The sequence below is a fragment of the Ranitomeya imitator genome, unplaced genomic scaffold (assembly GCF_032444005.1).
Source record: "Ranitomeya imitator isolate aRanImi1 unplaced genomic scaffold, aRanImi1.pri SCAFFOLD_599, whole genome shotgun sequence".
NCBI classification, from domain to species: Eukaryota; Metazoa; Chordata; class Amphibia; order Anura; family Dendrobatidae; genus Ranitomeya; species Ranitomeya imitator.
The window spans coordinates 26,367-48,642 of NW_027194907.1; the positions used below are offsets into that span (position 1 = coordinate 26,367).

Genomic DNA, 22,276 nt, shown 5'->3' on the forward strand with positions numbered 1-22,276 from the left:
TCGGTGGAGCACTAGTATAGTCAGTAAAGCCAACTCTGTGGATAATCCGTATTTTAAATGACTTAGTGCTAAGGCTAAATTCACACATCCGAGTCATGGACACCCTGCAAGTCTCCTGATCCAAACACAGCAGCATTATAGGTACATATGAGGCTTGTCAAGTTCGGGTCAGGAGACCCCCGGGCTGGTGCAGGCATCTCAGCCTGGGACACACAAATGTGTGAATCCAGCCTTATTCCTCCTGCCATGATCTCCTCATTTGATCTTGTGGCTCTTATGATCCAGATATGAACTATACATATCTATATAAAACAATACCCATGTAATCTACTATATAAAAAAAATCCTGTACTGATCTGACATGTAGACATATTATGTGAACGCAACTTCACATGAATCCTACAAGCAAATGGTGAAACCTCTTCAGATAAACAACCAAATTTGTATTATTACAATTTGAGAAACTTCATCTTCGAGGACCTATACGTTCTCACATTGGGGGAGAAATCATTTTCTACTAAAGGCGTCCACAAACAACAACATGTTGTCTTCTACTGGACTCTCATAGTTTCTTGGGACTGCTGCTCGTCATCGCCAGTCTCCTTACTTTTTATACTGAAAGGGACATTTAGTGACCCCTGTAGCAAATCAGCAGGTAGTGAGTGGCTGCAGCAGTCACATACCGCCTGTGGCCGAAGTGAGAACTAGCAGCCTGTCTCTTCTAATGGGGTACATGAATTGACCACTGCAGGCAATCAATGGCAGAGCCGGTAGAATGGAGTTTGTTTTGCTTCTTTTTTTTTTTATTTTAAGATGTAGACAACCACTGGGTTACAAATTATTTATTTTCAAGCATTGAATACAGATGTGGATTTTTTTATTGGACTATTAGAATTGCATCCAGACTTTTTATCTATTTGTAAGCTGCAATCCGTAGTAATGCATCAATGCTTCTTTGCACAGATTGGCGGCCGGCGGTCTATCTCTCCGTGTTGGACTGTGGCAAAGAGTCCAATAACCCAACGTGTAGAGAATTTGGAGTGCAAGGATTCCCCACTGTACAGGTAACGGCCTCTTTTGCTTTTACGTCTTTTGTCATTTCTTATTCCCCGATTTCCAATCACAATGTCCATCACCTATGAACAGTATAAGTCCTGCTCACCGTGTCTTTTCTTTTTTCTTTCAGTTTTTCAAAACCTTTACCAAAAATCCTTTGAATGGCATCAAGTTTCCTAGTATGTGAACTTTTTTTTTTTCCTTTTCTTTTTAGATTTTGTCGTTGATTTTATAGGGTTCTCCCAAGTTTCAGGCCAAAGAGTTGGATAGTGGACTTGATTTACTTGATTATAGTACATGGTGGTCCATCAAACCTGAATTTACGCTTATATGTTATGGGAATTTACACTTCACTAAACTGTCCGTGTTACTTTGGTGATTTAATTAATAGGTTTCTCCAGCTAGTAAAAAAAAAACTCCTCCCACTCCTGCATGGAGCCCACCGGAGAATTCTCCTGTTCTCCTGTGGGCCAGTCCGAGTCTGCCTTACACTCATCCTCCTTATTTCTGCAGGTCGTGACCCAGATGATATGAGACGCTTCATCATCGATAAACTAGAGACGCAAAAAGAGTCTCCACCTCCCGCGTGTCCTCCACTTGAGCCAATCAGGTATGATTGCGGCGGAGCAGGAATGATGGAAGCTTGTTACAAATTTGGCTCAGCTTTCATGTGTGCATATACTGTACGGAGGATTAACAGGTTTTTCAATCTTGTAAAATCACTCTTGTAGTATGTTTTATTAGCTAATAAACTTGGCACCCTAGACTTCTAAAATGATGAGCGGTGCCCTATATAACTTTCCCTGTTTGTGGGAATCATTGATGCCCTTGGAAAGTAATTAGCATCCTGGACTTTGACTGTGGTGCGTATCATGACATCACTGAATGTGCAACTATTCCTCCTCCCACCGCCACTAACCCCCAATTACCAGGCTCCCATTGATGAGACTTCACTTTGATCAGCTTTAGACTGGGGCTACACGACGACTTTGGCAACAACATCTGTCGCGCTGCCAAAATTCCCTGTGTGTCGCTGCTACATCGCAATGCGACCCGGATGGTACCGCGACCGCAAATAAATCCAATGCAGTTGTCAGACTAGCAGCACCCTCAGGGTCACCCTCAGGGTCACAGTGAGACCCCATTCACTGTAAAGTAGCAGTGACACATAGCCAACTTTGTCACATGAGTATTTCTCCTTCGCCTCATTGGGGGACACAGACCGTGGGGTGTATGCTGCTGCTGCCAATAGGAGGCTGACACTAAGTGATACAAAAAAAGTTAGCTCCTCCCCTGCAGTATACACCTCCTGCTGGCTCTCAGCTCCTCCCCTGCAGTATACACCCTCCTGCTGGCTCTCGGCTCCTCCCCTGCAGTAAACACCCTCCTGCTGGCTCTCAGCTCCTCCCCTGCAGTATACATCCTCCTGCCGGCTCTCGGCTCCTCCCCTGCAGTATACACCCTCCTGCCGGCTCCCAGCTCCTCCCCTGCAGTATACACCCTCCTGCCGGCTCCCAGCTCCTCCCCTGCAGTATACACCCTCCTGCCGGCTCTCAGCTCCTCCCCTGCAGTATACACCCTCCTGCCGGCTCTCGGCTCCTCCCCTGCAGTATACACCCTCCTGCCGGCTCCCAGCTCCTCCCCTGCAGTATACACCCTCCTGCCGGCTCTCAGCTCCTCCCCTGCAGTATACACCCTCCTCCTGGCTCTCAGCTCCTCCCCTGCAGTATACACCCTCCTGCTGGCTCTCGGCTCCTCCCCTGCAGTATACACCCTCCTGCTGGCTCTCGGCTCCTCCCCTGCAGTATACACCCTCCTGCTGGCTCTCAGCTCCTCCCCTGCAGTATACATCCTCCTGCCGGCTCTCAGCTAACCAGTTCTTGCTTAGTGTCTGTAGGAGGCACATGGGTCTGTTTCAGACCCCAACGTTTTTGTTTTATTGTTTACTTTTCTGTAAATTTTTATTTTTTAATTAACGGAGTGAAGAGGGCGACGGATCCTTTCAAGGTTCCGATCTCCCCCGAACCATCAACAGGCGAGCACGGCGAGTATACCTCCCCGTACCCTCTCCTGCGACGTGGGAAGCCATGCCTGAGCTGACTTCAGGGGCGACGGTTCCTTCACGGTCCCGATCTCCCCACACCAGCAGCAGGCGACCACATGGAGTGTCGCCTCCATGTATCCTCTCCTGGAGCCAGGCCGAATGCCGGACAACTGGCCCTGTCCACCCGGACTGAACTCCGTGGCTGTACAGAGGCCCCTCTCTATGGCGTCCGAGCAGCCCCCACTGTCCCACCACTGTGAAAGCGGATGGCACAAGGAGGCGGACGGGTCCTCTCCACCTCCCTAACAAAGGGATGATGGATTGAGGCTTATCCCTGCACCGTCCACGCTGCACAGAACAGCGCTGAAACCCACATCCGCGGCGGCTCCATGCCGGGACACGCATCAATGGTGAGTGGATCCATCTTCAGTGGGATATTCACATGCCGACAGGCAGCCTCAGCCACTTCCCTGTGGCCCACCTCTCTGAGGTAACGCTCTGGATAGCTGCAAAAATTTAGTCCCCGGCTTCGGCCGATTTGTAGGCCGCATCCTGGAAGTCTTGCCTGGAACGACCCACTGGTGACGTCCGCCGGCTACAGAAATTTAGGCCCCGGCTTAGGCCTATTCAACATCGTGTCTGTGGCTCCGCCCCCCAAATTGGCGCTTCTCGCTCTCTGCGAGATTTTATCAACTCTGCAGCTCCCGGTGGCCATCTTGGTCCACCCGGCCAGCTCACACTGGGGTGACAGTATTTTTGCATTAAAGGGGCACATCGACTCTACATCAGTACCCGGGTAAGGAAGTACCTGGTCTTAAAGGCACACGATTAGTAGTCCCTGGTCTTAAAGGCACATGACCAGTATTCCCTGGTCTTAAAGGCATATTGGCCAGTATTCCCAGTCTTAAAGGTGCATGACCAGTATTCCCTGGTCTTAAAGGTGAATGACCAGTATTCCCTGGTCTTAAAGGTGCATGACCAGTATTCCCTGGTCTTAAAGGTGCATGACCAGTATTCCCTGGTCTTAAAGGTGCATGACCAGTATTCCCTGGTCTTAAAGGTGCATGACCAGTATTCCCTGGTCTTAAAGGTGCATGACAAGTATTCTCTGAAGACACAAAAGAGAATAGTGAAACCAAAAACACTCAGTTTGAAAAAATGTTGCAGTAATCCGCAAGTGCTAGTAAAAGATGTAAAAAACAGGGTATTTGGTTGATACGTTTTTTGCAAAAAATGTATACTAAGCTGCTCTACCAATCTTCACGGTATACCCTTATCAGAGCAGTCCTAACTAATGTATGCAATCCCTATCTGATGTATTTAAAAACCTGATCATCTGTATATAACCTGTGTGAACAGGGTTCAGAGAGGAAAAATCCATGTGTGCATATAGGGTAGAACAGCTTTTGTGCAGATAGCCCAAAAGGAGTGGTGGAACTCCCCAGTCTTGTAGACACAAGAGAACAATTATGGAAACAGGAACACATGGGCTACTTGCACAGTGAACAAGTCTGTATGATCATGTTCACACACCACCAAGAAACCTGAAGACACAAAAGAGAATAGTGAAACCAAAAACACTCAGTTTGAAAAAATGTTGCAGTAATCCGCAAGTGCTAGTAAAAGATGTAAAAAACAGGGTATTTGGTTGATACGTTTTTTGCAAAAAATGTATACTAAGCTGCTCTACCAATCTTCACGGTATACCCTTATCAGAGCAGTCCTAACTAATGTATGCAATCCCTATCTGATGTATTTAAAAACCTGATCATCTGTATATAACCTGTGTGAACAGGGTTCAGAGAGGAAAAATCCATGTGTGCATACAGGGTAGAACAGCTTTTGTGCAGATAGCCCAAGAGGAGTGGTGGAACTCCCCAGTCTTGTAGACACAAGAGAACAATTATGGAAACAGGAACACATGGGCTACTTGCACAGTGAACAAGTCTGTATGATCATGTTCACACACCACCAAGAAACCTGAAGACACAAAAGAGAATAGTGAAACCAAAAACACTCAGTTGGTCTTAAAGGGGCATGACCAGTATTCCCTGGTCTTAAAGGCGTATGACCAGTATTTCCTGGTCTTAAAGGTGCATGACCAGTATTCCCTGGTCTTAAAGGTGCTTGATCAGTCCGAGGAGCCCTCCGCCGCCGACCCCAGCTTTATCCTCTAGTTCCCCTCAGTGGACTTCTTCACTGACCAATCCATGGTTCTCTGACCAAGAGATTGAATCCCTCTGTGTACCCTCTGTGTTTGGAGTGCTCGCAGGACCAATATACATGGTCCCTATCCTACATGGGAGCCGTCGGCTAGCAGGGGCCGCAAGTATTCTAGAAACGTGCAGGCGTCTAGAAACATACAGGCATCTAGAAAACGGAAGTTTTTCGTTTCCTGCTCCCTCACCAATGATTTGATGACAACAAGGCTCTGAATATGGATTGGATATTGCCTGAGCTTGCCAGAGCTTCAGAGACTAAATTCCCTCGAGAGCATTTGCCATTCAATTCGGATAAGCGATTCACTGGACAGAAGCCTCTACGTGGGATGCCATGCCTGGCCTATTTTTTAAGGGCGACGGGTCCTTTAAAGGGCACCAATCTCCCCACACCATCAACAGACGAGCACACGGAGTGTCGTCTCCATGTTTCCCCTTCTGCATCCAGGCCTAACGCCAGACAACCTGTCCTGTCCACCTGGAGACCTGTACTCTGTGGACATATAGAGGCACCCTTTTTGGCGTACGAGCTCCCCCTCTGCATCACCACTATTTAGTGGATGATGCAAGAAGGCGGACAATTCCTCTCCACTTCCCTGTTAAGAGGTTGATGGATCGAGGGTTCCTAATTTTTATCTCTGCACCGTGAAAAGAGGAGATGGCAAGAGACTATGACCTGCTGGATGCAGCCGCACATTCTGCCATGGGGCAGATTAACCGGGTAGAATCTCCTGTGATATACCTACCAGTATCCCTACCTGATGGGTCATCAATTAAAAATACCACGGACTGTCAGATAGCAAATCTGGTTCGTTCCGTCTTGCGGCTTCGGGTCCAGCGCTTTATCCTCCCTAGTGGCCACATGGATTGCTAGAGCAATGGTCTCCTGTCTGGAGACCTTAACTACCTTGATTCACACCAGCAACAACTGGCCAATCAAATCCTTTGAGCGGGAGACTGACAAAGGATTGTATAAGGATTGTCCAGCACAGTCTAGATCTAAGGGATCTTGGTTCCAAACAGGGGAACGAAAAGTAAGATCGACCCTGGACCTCAAACTTCTAACAACCTTTGACATGGTCCTCCTTCTTTGGATGGAGTTCCTCCGCTCAGCCATTACTTCAACAGAAAAAGGTGCAGTTCCCGGCATCCATTGACATTCGGGTTGCTTGCCCTCTGCAAAAATTCCTTCGCCTTTCCATTCGTCAGCAGCATTTTCAAGTCACAACCTTGTCCTTCGGCCTTGCTTCCGCACCCAGAGTGTTCACTCGGGTCATGGCGGATGTCATGTTTCTCTTGCAATCTAAAGGCGTGCTCATCCTGCCCTGTTTGGTCTGTCTAGCCGCCCTTCCAGGACTACGCTGAGTCGTCTATATCTCTTGCGATACCTTCTCTCCTGGGCTGGCAGCTACACTTAGACAAGTTCTCCTCATTTCCAGCCCAGCAGATATCCTTTTTGAGGATGATCCTGCACACTTCTAGAAAGATGGTAATTCTTCCTCGAGACAAGGTCATGGCCCTTCAACAGGGAGCTCGTGCAAGGAGAGTTCTGAGGACTTGATTACTCACCCCCTCTTTCATTCGATTTGCTAAGAGAGTTCTGAGGAAAAATGGTGACGACAATGGAAGCGGTTTCCTTCGCTCCGCTCGTTTTCAGCAAGTCAAACAGACTTTCAGACAATAGTCTCTGAGCTCCTTCTTCATCCAGGGCCTTTCTCCCGGTTCAATGGTTATTAGTAACTACCAATGCCAGTCTTCTTCTCCCCATCATTGTTCTGGAGATCCGAACGGTAGTCTTACAGCAGGTCCACTGCCTTCTGGCGGGTCACCCTATCCGAATTCAATTGGATAATGCCACGGCGGTGCCTTACGTCAGTCATCTAGCAGGTACCCACGGTCAGGCGCCATGACCGAGGTACCTCACTTTCTCTGATGGGCCGAAGTCTATTATTCGGTGATCTCGGCAGTATATATCCCAGAAGTAGAACTCTGAACGGCAAACAAATTCATCCGTCAGGGTTCCGCCTCAAGTCAGTGGGAACTTCACCCCGAAGTCTTCCATCAGATCTGTCCTTACTGGAGCTCTCCAGTTGTAGGTGGGATGACATCCAGACTGAAGGCCAATGTACTCGAGTTCGTGGTTCGGCCTCGAGATCCAAGAGCCATCGCTCTCCATGCTCTGGTTCTGCCGTGGTACCAGTTTCCGTAACTCCCCTTCCACTGCTTCCAAAAGCCTTTCGGAAGCAGAAAGGGGCCCCAGTGATCCTCAGAGATCCGCACTGACCACGTCCGTTTTTTGTTTGCGGAGCTAGTATCTTCTCGCCTTATCGCAGCACAACTGCAAGTAGGGACTTTCTCACAGGGAGTTTTCACACGTAGTTCTTCCCTATCGCATACCGTTAGATCTTTGGGACCTTATTATTCCTAGGAGCCTTACAGTAGGCTCCTTTTTCATCCGGGCAGACTTTACTATCAGGGAAAGTCGTCCCGTTCTCCTCTGCGATATTCTCACTCTGACGAGTCTTCGGAGCTAGCTTCTCTGCTCTTTCAGACTTTTTTCCCTTATTACCTTCGAGGCAAGGTTGTCCTCAGGCCATCTCCATCCCTTGTTACCAAGGTGGTACTGTATTACCACTGTTATGAGGGCATAGTTCTTCCCTCATCTCTTTTGGCTCCAGTCCACAAAATGGAATAAGATCCCCCATATTCTGGACGAAGTGAGTGCTCTGAGTAGGTAAGTAAGGTTGGACGTTTTATTTGGGCTTCCTGATGGTAGAGGAAGGCTTCCTGACATTTTCAGGAAGGGTTTAGCCGTTTCATCGACCATGATAACATGGTGAATTCTTTTCACCATCCAGGAGTCCTTCCGTGCTAGATGTCAGCCTATCAAGGGTTCTAGGCACCAGGCGTCAGCAAGGCACGCCTGCAAGCTTGCGGATTCGTCCAGTCCGCATGCATTCTTGAAGCACTATAATTCCCACACTTCCACAGATGTGAGTCTGGGCAGGCGGACTCTGCAGGCCGCGGTGGCGCACTTGTAAGTAGCGGTTACACAGGGCCTGATCTATTGTTGTCCCCACCCAGGGACTGCTTTGGGACGTCCCACGGTCTGTGTCCCCCAATGAGGCGAAGGAGAAATAGGGATTTTTGTGTACTCACCGTAAAATCCTTTTCACCGAGCCATTCATTGGGGGACACAGCTCCCACCCTGTTATTAGCTTATGCTTGTTTTTTAGAATATGACATGCTATACGCTCATATATTGTTATTGATCTCCTACTGCTTTTGCACCGAACTGGTTAGCTGAGAGCCAGCAGGAGGGTGTATACTGCAGGGGAGGAGCTAACTTTTTTTGTATCACTTAGTGTCAGCCTCCTATTGGCAGCAGCATACACCCACGGTCTGTGTCCCCCAATGAATGGCTCGGAGAAAAGGATTTTACGGTGAGTACACAAAAATCCCTATTTTTCTCTTGTCTGAGAATATCGGGCTGATTATGCAAATGTGATCATATTTTCTCAGGTGTGGAGAATAATAAAAATAAAATCAGACATGTGCACAGCCCCATAGAATAAAAAAAAAACGGATAGCGCTCGTCCAACTTTTACAGTCGCCTGCACAAGACCTTGTGTCAAAACCGGCGAAACAACCACAGTGTGTGAAGAATCCCTCAGGCGTTGATATTGGGCAGTTCACAATGTCTATGATTTAATATTCGTTTCGCTATTTGTTCATCGTCTCAGTGTTTTATTACACGATTTGTGCTGGGTTATTCACTGAACAGTATAAGTTTCTCTTTCAGCGCCCCTGAGGTCGACTATTTTTTTGAGAATAACGATGAAGCTTACCTGGCTTTGATTTTTGAACAACCTGAAGACTACATGGGAAGAGAGGTAAGGACTCGACACCAGACATGGGTAAACCGGTGTTATTCTGGAGTATTGGAATTAGAGACAACCCCTGACCATAGTGGGGTATATGGGTGTGATAGTAGGGCTCATCCAATTAAGATCCATCTTTATGAGCTAAAATAAAGAGGCGCACTACAGGACTCATCCATCCTTGTATTAAATGAGGCCATTCTTCTGCCTGGCTGCCGTCTAATACTACTTTTTCCACTGCAACAATAAAGTAGAGCTGATATTTATTCACATCTGTATTCACACCTACGCGGCTCTTGCCACACCAGCAATCACCATTTTGGCAGTGGTTTGGTCAGTGAGGATTGGTTGTTAATTTATTTTCTAAATACTCAAAAACATCAATTTAAATAAGCCTTTTGTATACAATCCAAAATGTGACATGCTAAGAGTCCTGCCGGACCTTGGGTTTCGCTCTTTTGGCTTCTTCTGGGGCACTCCCTGTTTCACAATTTAAAAAGACCTGGATGCCATTCGATGCTTTTGAAATTAAAAACCTAATCATCATACATGGAGACAAACCATGAATAGAGCCAATATTACATCCTTCACATAATCCAGCGCCACGGCTCTTTCCCTAAAGTATTTACATCTGAATTAAGCTGATCACAGCTGGTCAGTGGGGAGTATCGGATCTCTCGCTGATCTTATAGGTCACCAATATCACAATAGTGGACTTCCCCTTTAAGTGACCACAAGCACTTTATATCTTACTACTGCAGTCTTTAGGTTTTTGTATTATTTTCTCCCAACTTTTTTTTATCATTATTATTTTATTGAACTATGTTGAACACATGGTTGTCGTATTTAATGACCATTACTATGTAGAGTAAATTCTGCATTTATTTTCTCTCAGGTTGCTCTGGACATGGTACAGTATCAGGGGGTCTCAGTAAGGCGGGTTCTTAAGGACCAATCCGAATTAGTAGAGCGGCTCAAGGTGTCGTCATTCCCATCTGGTTTCCTCCTGTGTAGGAATGGGTCTATTAGTAAAATTAACCTGTGAGTATCTGCCTTTCTGGCCATGCCTATTCCCCATGTAGTTATGTTGGGTGTTTGTCAACTTATTTGTTTCTTACAGGAAGGAAGAATCTCGTGCGGCGTATACAGAATTCCTGCGGGCACTTCCTGGGGTGACGAGGTTTATTGTTAATCTCATTCAGTGGTCTGCAAACCCTGTTGATGACACAGTAGTCCGTAGGGCTGTAAACAGGTGTGAATATATATCTCGGGAGCGTTTTTGTCTTGTTAGTTGGACTCAACTTTTACATGATTTGTTTTTGTCATTTAGGGATTTTAGAGCTTTTTCCTAAGTGTTACCCTGTTCATACTGTCCATATGGTAACAGTGTGAAACCCTAAATTCTGTCTTCCTGCATCCACCACTAGAGGGAACATGGGAGCGTAGTGAATACAGTGGTATTATTGAGCTTAATGTACCGCCCGTGTTTGCCAACCTTTTTGGCCTAGCGCATCCCTGTAAAAAAAAAAATTAAATAACATTGGAGCGCCCCTATCAAATAATTGTTTTGGAAATGACAAAAAAATATGAAAAATTAGTGTTTTTTTTTTCAATTTACACTGTACCCTATTGAATATACAAAAGTATATACTGTGCCTCCCAGATATATAACATTATACACAGTGCCCCTTAATATTAAAGAAGCGTACTGTGCCCCCTGAATATACAGATCTGGCAAAAAGTAAGAGACCACCACATCAAAACCCTGTCATGGGCAGCCCAATCTCCAGACCTGAACCCCATTGAAAACTTCTGGAATGTAATCAAGAGGATGATGGATAGTCACAAGCCATGAAACAAAGAAGAACTGCTTACATTTGTGCGTCAGAATCAGTGTGAAAAACTGGTGGAAAGCATGCCAAGACGCATGAAAGCTGGGATTAAAAATTATTTGAGGTCTGAAAGCACCGTTTTTTGTTTTTTGTTATTTTGACCATTGTTCTTTGTCAGAAAAAAAAAATATACAAAAAGTATTGCTTGGAAATTCGGAGACATATTGTCAGAAGTTTATAGAATAAATTAAAAATGTACTCAAAAATATACCTATACAGAGAAAAATCAGACAAACTGAACATTTTGCAGCGGTCTCTTAATTTTTGCCAGAGCTGTATGTATATTATGTTAAAACAAAAAAGCACTTGCCTCTGATCAGATACTCCCTGTGTTTTGCCTGTTCTGCTAAAGAAAACAAAAATCACAATCTGTATTTTAAAATAATAATAATAATCTTGCACTTTTCACACAGGCTACTGGGTCTGTTAGTAAGCAGTTATAAAATGTGTTCACCAAACAAACACACCTTTCTTCAGCTCCAGTAAATACTCTGCTTGGTATTAGGCCTGTAAGCCCTGGGCTGGATTATGGGAACAATATTTCCCACCCAGACTCTTTTTGGTTGCTCCTAAATCCTGGACCCAAAATTCAATCAAATTAAAACTCTCAGTAACCTAGTGTTACTGGTACAGACTTTCCATGAGGCCAACCACCTCAGTGATACATATCTGCCATTCAGGACCTTACCTCTTGTCTTTTTTCTTCTCTTATTTGTAGTTCTGTGATATACATGGCGGATCTTGAGTCTTCTATCCAATACTCCTTGCGGGTCGAGGTCGCTCGGTACAGCAAATTCAATGGTGATCGTCTCAGGGCTCTGACGAATTACGTCTCCGTACTGAAAAAGGTGAAGGTTCTACAGTTTCCAGAGTGAACTTGCATACATGTATCTGTAGTGGTAAGACGGCCATGGACTGTGAGCAGTAGGGAGGAGCAAAGATTTGAACTACCCTGGTTCGGCGACCACTTTTTTCCTAAATGGCAGCTGGTCCAGGACAATGCAAACTTTCTCAGTTGGAATTGAAATATCAACAAATTTTAAATTATTATGTCCCCATAATATTATGACATCATATAAGGTCTAGTCACTAGCGCTCATGCAACACCATGGCGTTGTGGGGACTTAGTAATTGCAAGAGGCAACCACGATATCTGCATTTAAGTCCCGGCCAAGGAAGTTCGCACTGCCCTGGTCTGGCTGCTACAGAGTTAACGAAATGGACGCCAGATCAGGTTAGTATGATTTTTTTTTTTTGCTCATCTGAAGTAAGCAGGAATTTACAGTTAGAGCCAGAAATATTTGGACAGTGACACAAGTTTTGTTATTTTAGCTGTTTACAAAAACATGTTCAGAAATACAATTATATATATAATATGGGCTGAAAGTGCACACTCCCAGCTGCAATATGATAGTTTCCACATCCAAATCGGAGAAAGGGTTTAGGAATCATAGCTCTGTAATGCATAGCGTCCTCTTTTTCAAGGGACCAAAAGTAATTGGACAATGGACTCTAAGGGCTGCAATTAACTCTGAAGGCGTCTCCCTCGTTAACCTGTAATCAATGAAGTAGTTAAAAGGTCAGGGGTGGATTCCAGGTGTGTGGTTTTGCATTTGGAAGCTGTTGCTGTGAGCAGACAACATGCGGTCAAAGGAACTCTCAATTGAGGTGAAGCAGAACATCCTGAGGCTGAAAAAAAAGAAAAATCCATCAGAGAGATAGCAGACATGCTTGGAGTAGCAAAATCAACAGTTGGGTACATTCTGAGAAAAAGGAATTGACTGGTGAGCTTGGGAACTCAAAAAGGCCTGGGCGTCCACGGATGACAACAGTGGTGGATGATCGCCGCATACTTAATTTGGTGAAGAAGAACCCGTTCACAACATCAACTGAAGTCCAGAACACTCTCAGTGAAGTAGGTGTATCTGTCTCTAAGTCAGCAGTAAAGAGAAGACTCCATGACAGTAAATACAAAGGGTTCACATCTAGATGCAAACCATTCATCAATACCAAAAATAGACAGGCCAGAGTTAAATTTGCAGAAAAACACCTCAAGAAGCCAGCTCAGTTCTGGAAAAGTATTCTATGGACAGATGAGACAAAGATCAACCTGTACCAGAATGATGGGAAGAAAAAAGTTTGGAGAAGAAAGGGAACGGCACATGATCCAAGGCACACCACATCCTCTGTAAAACATGGTGGAGGCAACGTGATGGCATGGGCATGCATGGCTTTCAATGGCACTGGGTCACTTGTGTTTATTGATGACATAAGAGCAGACAAGAGTAGCCGGATGAATTCTGAAGTGTACCGGGATATAATTTCAGCCCAGATTCAGCCAAATGCTGCAAAGTTGATTGGACGGCGCTTCATAGTACAGATGGACAATGACCCCAAGCATACAGCCAAAGCTACCCAGGAGTTCATGAGTGCCAAAAAGTGGAACATTCTGCAATGGCCAAGTCAATCTCCAGATCTAAACCCAATTGAGCATGCATTTCACTTGCTCAAATCCAGACTTAAAGGGAACCTGTCACCTGAATTTGACGGGACCAGTTTTGGGTCATATGGGCGGAGTTTTCAGGTGTTTGATTCACCCTTTCCTTAGCCGCTGGCTGCATGCTGGCCGAAATATTGGATAGAAGTTCATTCTCTGTCCTCCGTAGTACACGTCTGCGCAATGCAAGATTACCTTTCGCAGGTGTGTACTACGGAGGACAGAGAATGAACTTCAATCCAATATTGCGGCCAGCATGCAGCCAGCGGGTAAGGAAAGGGTGAATCAAACACCTGAAAACTCCGCCCATATGACCCAAAACTGGTCCCGCCAAATTCAGGTGACAGGTTCCCTTTAAGACGGAAAGACCCACAAACAAGCAAGACCTGAAGGCTGCGGCTGTAAAGGCCTGGCAAAGCATTAAGAAGGAGGAAACCCAGCGTTTGGTGATGTCCATGGGTTCCAGACTTAAGGCAGTGATTGCCTCCAAAGGATTTGCAACAAAATATTGAAAATAAAAATATTTTGTTTGGGTTATGTTTATTTGTCCAATTACTTTTGACCTCCTAAAATGTGGAGTGTTTGTAAAGAAATGTGTTCAATTCCTACATTTTCTATCAGATATTTTTGTTCAACCCTTCAAATTAAACGTTACAATCTGCACTTGAATTCTGTTGTAGAGGTTTCATTTCAAATCCAATGTGGTGGCATGCAGAGCCCAACTCGCGAAAATTGTGTCACTGTCCAAATATTTCTGGCCCTAACTGTATACTGTGGAGGATGTGTTGCTGCATGGTTCTATGCATTTACATAAAGTGTCCACTAGAGGGAGCTCGATGTGTGCTAGCACATAATATCACCACTAGAGGGAGCTCGACGTGTGCTAGCACATAATATCACCACTAGAGGGAGCCAGTTCAGTATTTTTATTTGATATTTTTCCTCATTGTAATCCTTATACATTATTGTTTAGTTTTTTACTAAATTAATTTTTAAAGCTAAGGAAATTATTTGTTTATTTAGTTAAAATATATTTATGGGGTCTGTTTCATGTAATAAAAAAAAGTTTTTATGTTTTTCTATGGTTCATTTCATTGTGCATCTATTTCTTACCCAGTACTTTCCTGCTCGCCCCTACTTGCGCACACTACTGGATTCTCTGTATCCTTGGCTGTACAATCAAAGGGGAAAAATGGTGACATACAAGGATTTTGCAGATGCTGTAAATAACAAAGGCCAGGTAAGTTGGATTTGGGACTCGTCGACCCTTCTGCTTCCAATCAGAATGGAAAATCCACATCCCAGCAATTGTTCTAGTCATCGTCCTATATCTCGTGCACCTTTGTGTTTAGGAGCAGGATGCTGTGCTGACCCCACATGTCAACTTCGTCTGGTGTCAGGGTTCCAAGCCGGAATTCCGAGGCTTTCCATGTTCCGTCTGGACACTGTTCCACTTGCTGACAGTCAGAGCCGCGCAGCTTGGATCGGCAGAGACCAGTGAGTGTGATTGTGATTGAGTCATTACAAATTGATAGTTAAGAATAAAATATTTTGATGGATTTTTTTTTTATACCATCACCACGTGAGCAGGCACAACAGGCTGACACTTAGGCCATGTTCTCACAAAGCATAAATGCTGCATTTTTTCACTGCGTTTTTTTTTGTACATACAATCTGCTCATTTTAAAACTACAGTCCAAGTGGATGTAATTTTAGTAAAACTCCTCCCCACTGTGTTTAAAGACGCTGTCAAGCTTTGGGGTTTTTTTTGGTGCGTTCTTTGAGGCTTCTGTAAGAGCTTGAATAACGGCAATTGTGTTCTATAAACGCAGAATCAAAAAGTTTCTGCAGTAAGAAAAAGGGTAAAACACATTAAAAAATGCAATGATCTGAGCAAATTGCTATTGCGCATTTTGCAGAGAAAATGCAATGGAAAAACATTGTGCTCACCCATGTGGACGTGGTCTTACTGTTTTCTGTTGCTCACTTTCCAGTATTACGGTAAAGGAGAGAAGACGCAAAATCATCTAGTTATCGTAAAGTGAGATATTTAAAGGGGTTTCCCTTCTTATAACATAATGGCATAAGAATATACCATCACTTTACGATCAGTGGGGTCTAGTATTTGGGACCCCCACTGTCACTGAGACCACAGCCCTGGTTTAGCACAGCAGCCACATCTAAATGGCCGTGTGCAGGACCCCGATGCAGTTCCTTGCACAGCGTCTGGCTGGGGTGCTGCAGTTCCCCGCGCGGCATCTGGCCGGGGTGCTACAGTTCCTTGCGCGGCGTCTGGCCGGGGTGCTACAGTTCCTTGCGCGGCGTCTGGCCGGGGTGCTGCAGTTCCTTGCACGGCATCTGGCCGGGGTGCTACAGTTCCTTGCGCGGCGTCTGGCCGGGGTGCTGCAGTTCCTTGCACGGCATCTGGCCGGAGTGCTGCAGTTCCTTGCGCGGCGTCTGGCCGGGGTGCTGCAGTACCTTGCGCGGCATCTGGCCGGGGTGCTGCAGTTCCTTGCGCGGCATCTGGCCGGGGTGCTGCAGTTCCTTGCGCGGCGTCTGGCCGGGGTGCTGCAGTTCCTTGCGCGGCGTCTGGCCGGGGTGCTGCAGTTCCTTGCACGGCGTCTGGCCGGGGTGCTGCAGTTCCCCGCGCGGCGTCTGGCCGGGGTGCTGCAGTTCCCCGCGCGGCGTCTGGCCGGGGTGCTGCAGTTCCTTGCACGGCGTCTGGCCGGGGTGCTGCAGTTCCCCGCGCGGCGTCTGGCCGGGGTGCTGCAGTTCCCCGCGCGGCGTCTGGCCGGGGTGCTGCAGTTCCTTGCACGGCGTCTGGCCGGGGTGCTGCAGTTCCCCGCGCGGCGTCTGGCCGGGGTGCTGCAGTTCCCCGCGCGGCGTCTGGCCGGGGTGCTGCAGTTCCTTGCACGGCGTCTGGCCGGGGTGCTGCAGTTCCCCGCGCGGCGTCTGGCCGGGGTGCTGCAGTTCCTTGCACGGCGTCTGGCCGGGGTGCTGCAGTTCCCCGCGCGGCGTCTGGCCGGGGTGCTGCAGTTCCTTGCACGGCGTCTGGCCGGGGTGCTGCAGTTCCCCGCGCGGCGTCTGGCCGGGGTGCTGCAGTTCCCCGCGCGGCGTCTGGCCGGGGTGCTGCAGTTCCTTGCACGGCGTCTGGCCGGGGTGCTGCAGTTCCCCGCGCGGCGTCTGGCCGGGGTGCTGCAGTTCCCCGCGCGGCGTCTGGCCGGGGTGCTGCAGTTCCCCGTGCGGCGTCTGGCTGGGGTGCTGCAGTTCCTTTCCCGGCGTCTGGCCGGGGTGCTGCAGTTCCCCGCACGGCGTCTGGCCGGGGTGCTGCTCTGCAAGACAAAACAGCAAAGTGTGCCCAACGCTAAACCAGCGTATCAACTCCTTCATTATCATGATGGAGGAATTTTAGAAAACTTTTTTTTCACTTGCTTCTACTCTATGTCTGGCTTAATATTTTCCTAAATAGAGCGAAAAAAATATATATATATAACACATCCCTTCTATGGGGGGGGGGGGGTTGTGGCAGACTTTAGCGCTGTAATGGGGACCATTAAAGATTACTTTAGGTTTCCTATCATTTTATTAAATCATAAATAATATATAATAAAATAATTTATTTAAGTCTTTTTTGAGGGAATGTTCACTTCCGTATTACCAAATTGATAAAATTCCACCCCCAAGTGTTAGATCTATCTATCGTCAATAAAATAATAATGTCACCTGTTTTGTCTCCTTGTCTGAAATGTTTTCTGTCTCGTTAAGATCCACAGGAGGTTTTGAAGGCCATGCGTAATTATGTCCGATACTTCTTTGGTTGCAAGGAGTGCGCCCGTCACTTTGAGGAAATGGCTAAAGAGTCGATGAACGGCGTCCGTAGTCTGGATGAGGCCATCAGATGGTTGTGGATCAGCCATAACCGGGTTAATAAGAGACTGGCTGGTGAGTCCATAATTAAGTAGAGAGCAAGGAGAAGATTCCTCTACTTCCTTCATGGGGGATAATAGCGCTGCCAGTGGGAGGGAGAACTCGGGCTGGATTCTGACGTCTGTCATATACAGTCAGTGTTCGGATCATGATACCCATCCTGACTAATGGTTCACTGACCTGACATAAATGCCCCATGTGTGATTATGAGGCACGTGGTTCAGATCTGGAGGGCTGAATATTGGGGGTCTACAAAAGGTATAGGGTGCACTACAGATATAGGCGTAAATGACCTATAGACGGGTGCAGCACCATGCATGAAGGGAAATGTGGAAGAAAAAAAGAAAAAGGTCAATGCGTGGAAATGGTGCACTCCAGAAAAAAATATTTTTTGCAAAATGGTATAAATTTATTAACTAACTCTGAGACAAACAGAAACGCCCAAAAATTATTAAAAACAATACAAAAACAGCACAACCACATCCCTGGGATTAATCCATAGAAAAGTCAATAAAGACTATAATATAAGTGGACAATAAATAGGACTGTCCCCGTTTATACAACTCTGGCATAGCAAGGCAGAGATCAATACACAATAAGCAATATGCAAAATTCTATAGTGGAATCAACATTTGAAAGCCGTATAATTTGCAAAGTAAAAAATAGCATATAAGACCAAAAGTGGGCATCCCCAGAGACGGTAAACAAGCACATGTAAATAGTTGGGCCCAACAAAACCCCCATAACCTGTTAGGACATAGAGACATGCATACGATATATGTATATAAGTCGCGTATGTTTGTAAGGGCAAGGTGATAAACGGTCCCAGGTATGATAGCCTATAGGCAAAATTGTAATAAAGTAAATAATCATTAAGGTGAAAGCACCAATAAGAGCTGTAGGGAATCAATGTAAATCACCTATGTCAAGCAGTCAGAGGATCAAGCCAAAAAGTCAAGAATGTCCATAATGAGGGGAAAGCAGTCCCGGGACCCGACCCGAGTATAAGCCTAGGCCCCTAATTTTGCCACAAAACCTGGGAAAACGTAATGACTCGAGTATAAGCCTAGGGTGGGAAATGCAGAAGCTACTGGTAAATTTCAAAAATAAAAATAGATACCAATAAAAGTAAAATTAATTGAGACATCAGTAGGTTAAGTGTTTTTGAATATCCATATTGAATCAGGAGCCCCATATAATGCTCCATACAGATCATGATGGCCCCATAAGATGCTCCATACAATAAATATGCCCCATATAATGCTGCACAAAGGTTAATAATGGCCCCATAAGATGTGCATGTGCCTGATGAAGAGACCTGAATAGTTTTTGGAATCCCATGGTTTGTTGAAAAAAAAAAAGCCACCCAAAGAAAAAACGGAAGGCGCGTTCAAGCAATCAGGTATAAAATAGAAGTGTAGGAGAAAAAAAACTGGTTGAAAAACCGGCAACTGTGGAACATGTGCATGGAAGAAAAGAAAAACGCTACAGGAAAAAAAATTCACTGCTCGCAGCGCGTTTAATGCCATGTAAAAAAAAAAAATACAAAATATTTTTTTAGGAAATTGTAAGGGATTAGTAAAACAAAGTGCTATTTTGCTATTTTCCTGCTAGAAATACCCTCTTGTCCATGGGGTGAGTTTTACATTGCAGGTAATAGTTACCAGAGCTCATGGACAAGAAGAGCAGTGTAGCTTTTAAAAAAAAAAAAAAAAAATCGAAAACCCCTTTAATTCTGAATGTATATTATAGAAATGTAATGGATGCATTATTTAGGACACAGACTTGATCACTAACCATATCACCTTTTCATAGGAGATATAACTGAAGATCCTGATTTTCCAAAGATTCAGTGGCCTCCTAAAGAGCTCTGTTCAGACTGCCAGAAAATGGTAGATCATAACATGACCTGGGACGAGCCCGCCGTACTCCGCTTCATGAAGATTCGCTTTTCTGAGGACAATTTATCATACGACTACTTGGAGGATGAGGCAGTCATGTTGGCAAAGCAGAGAAACGGAACATCCGAAGTCAGGTCCAAACGAGAGGCTGGTGTTGGAGAAAAGGGTCCCGAGAAAACAACTCTAAGTGATGTCCAAATTCCACCGGTCAAAGAAGATGATCCTGGGGAGCTACCTGTAGCTTCAAAAGGAAAACTTAACCCCAAACACCGGCCCTCCATAATAAAAATGAAATCTTTTACAGCTTTGGATGCAAATAAGGGGGAAGAAGAGAACATTGTGGATTTAGACTCCTTCGAACATAATTTTTTTCCTCGTAGAACATTAAAGGATTCAAACTCTCAGAAGAATAGATATGCCGTCCAGCCGGAGAGAATGGTAGATCTTCCCGATGCCAAGTTTGACCAAGACGCAGTAAGAGCTCGCCTGCATAAAAGGGGGATAGATGCAAATTATCTCATTGGGGTGGGAGTAGAGAACGGGGATGTGATCGGGAAAAGGCGTTGGGTGAAGATGCTGGAAGTTGGGTTCTCTCGACTGGACCTCAGCATCTGCGTCATCTTGTACTTCCTCTCCAGCATGTGTCTCCTAGCGATGTACCTGTACCTAAGCTTCCGGTCCCGGCTCAGACAGCGGTGTTTGTTTTCACAACCATGATGCCAGCGTTGATATTCGGTTTTACAGGACAGCAGACCTGATGTTTTACGAAACTGGACATTCTGCTAGAGAACAATGTGCCGTCATAATCTGTGGAAGTTCTGTACCAATAGAGCAAAACCACTGGAGACCAAAACTGAGCTCATCGTAGTTGTCTTATCCACTGAGGTTTTAAAAAAATAAGTTAAAACTTAAAAAAAAAAATAAAATTGGGGTTTATTAAAATGGCCAGGGTGTAATAATACATGGATGTCCGGAGACGTGTTCACATCCTTGTTACTATGGCCAGACATATATTGCCAGGATACATACAATATGGGATTTTCAATTACATCAGCAGCCAAATAACCTGAAATAGAATCAAGTAAAGTGCCGGACATACGTGCCTGTTCACAAGCGAAATCCTGAAAAATCAGCTGATATATAGTCAAGACATTCCCTAATTGTGTAACGTCCTAATACTCAATAACTTGTTCAGCACAGAAAAGTCCAAGGTTTGGGTTTTTTTTTTCTTCTTTTACAGCTTTTTAATATTTCTTTGTGTAACAACCTGTCGTCGAAGACACGCAATGGGCAAAATTTATAATCATGACCAATTACTTAAATATCTATTCACACCATTATTTTCCAATACCCAAGGCTGTATTCATACTGCACACAGACATAACTGAAAGGCAAGATTTTAGGGCAGGCCAGCTTTTGGACAATACCTGGAATTAGAGCATGTTGGGAAGTAAGGGAAAGGAAGTTCTAACATTTATAGTGCTGGTAGAATGCTGAGTAAGGCCGGTTTCACACATCAGTGTCTCCGGTACGTGTGGTGACAGTTCTCACGTACCGGAGACACTGACATATGTAGACCCATTCAAATGAATGGGTCTATGCACATGTCAGCGTGTTTTCATGGACCGTGTGTCCATGTGCAAAACACGCAGACATGTCCGTTTTCACCCAGGCTGCAAAATGTGCCACACACATGCACACAGAGAACAGTGTGCACGGATGGCCACCAGGAAAGTAGCGCTACTGTAAGCGCTGTTCCCCTGCGTGTGGTGCTGAATGCGGCTTTCATCCATTCTCCCCTGCTGTGCCGGTGAGCAGCGGAGAATGAATGAAAAACCCAACGTGGTGTCCCCCTATGTTTTTAAACCAACACGGCAAAACTCACAGGTGTGGGCTGCTATTCTCAGGCTGGTAAGGCACCATGAATATGGGCCCCCAGCCTAAAAACAGCAGCCCACAGCTGCCCAGAAAAAAGGCGCATCTATTAGATGTGCCAATTCTGGAGCTTTGCCCGGTTCTTTCCACTTGCCCTGTAGCGGTGGCAAGTGGGGTAATGGGGGGGGGGGGTTAATGTCACCTTCCTATTGTAAGACACCTCTCCATTATTAATCCTATAGTAAGTAAAGAGCTAAATAAACACCACACAGTAAGAATAAAGTATTTTATTGAAATCATACACCACACAGTTTTGCCATCTTTATTGTACTGGTAATCCAAGCGACGCCCTCGATCTCCTGTAAAAAAATAAAATAAAAAAAATAAACCAACAATATACACGTACCTGTTTGGCATTCAGTCAGTCCCACGTCGTAATCCATATCTAGGGGATAGACCATTTACAACCGGGATCGGTGCTAATGCGACTGGCCCAGCTGTAAACTGCTGGGGAATGAATGGGATGCTGCGGGTGCAGGCTCAGTAACTAGCGATGACGTCACTGAGTCTGTGCTCGCTGCCAGCATGAACTCCAGTGACCTCAGGACCATGGGAGAATGCAAGTAATGAGGTCACTGTGACAGAGCTTGAACTCCCGTGACCTCATCACTTGCATTCTGAGGTCACAGGAGTTCATGCTGGCAGCGAGCACAGACTCTGTGACATCAGCGCTAGTTACTGAGCTTGTGCCCGCTGCTATTCATTCTTCCCTACTTGCCGGCCGAGCAGGGGAGAACGGAAGACAGCCGTGTTCAGCACCAGCCGCAGGGGAACAGCGCTTACAGTAGCGCTACTTCCTCGGCAGCCATCCGTGTGGTACTGATGCAGCACGCTGTTGCCACAAGTGTGCTGCACGTAGTACACACAGACACATATCTCTGGTACCAATTTTTCCGGTACCAGAAATATCAGGACGTGTGAAAC

At 45.8% G+C, this 22,276-nt stretch overlaps 1 protein-coding gene across 2 annotated transcripts; it reads left to right on the forward strand.

Moving 5' to 3' along the window:
• Positions 1-932: 932 nt before the first annotated feature.
• LOC138656628 (sulfhydryl oxidase 1-like) lies at positions 933-21,697 on the forward strand. Of its 2 annotated transcripts, XR_011316932.1 has the most exons (12): positions 933-1,064; positions 1,187-1,235; positions 1,570-1,666; positions 9,122-9,212; positions 10,096-10,241; positions 10,321-10,452; positions 11,811-11,940; positions 14,707-14,829; positions 14,942-15,086; positions 17,355-17,531; positions 19,332-21,304; positions 21,378-21,697. XR_011316932.1 is itself a non-coding variant. In XM_069743738.1 (11 exons), the coding sequence occupies exons 1-11, from the start codon at positions 948-950 to the stop codon at positions 20,132-20,134; spliced, it is 2,010 nt and encodes a 669-aa protein (XP_069599839.1). In that variant the 5' UTR covers positions 933-947; the 3' UTR covers positions 20,135-21,697. The 2 variants fall into 2 exon arrangements, 1 of the variants encoding a protein (XP_069599839.1); XM_069743738.1 differs by having other exon boundaries at positions 19,332-21,697.
• The last annotated feature ends 579 nt before the right edge of the window (positions 21,698-22,276 follow it).

What these genes read in the sequence shown, in the direction of transcription:
- LOC138656628 (XM_069743738.1), top strand. Translation starts at nt 948, where the DNA reads ATGCTTCTTTGCACAGATTGGCGGCCGGCGGTCTATCTCTCCGTGTTG. An exon ending in AAGACTACATGGGAAGAGAG is followed by an intron (nt 9,213 to 10,095) that starts GTAAGGACTCGA and finishes ATTTTCTCTCAG; the next exon opens with GTTGCTCTGGACATGGTACA. An exon ending in GGTTAATAAGAGACTGGCTG is followed by an intron (nt 17,532 to 19,331) that starts GTGAGTCCATAA and finishes ACCTTTTCATAG; the next exon opens with GAGATATAACTGAAGATCCT.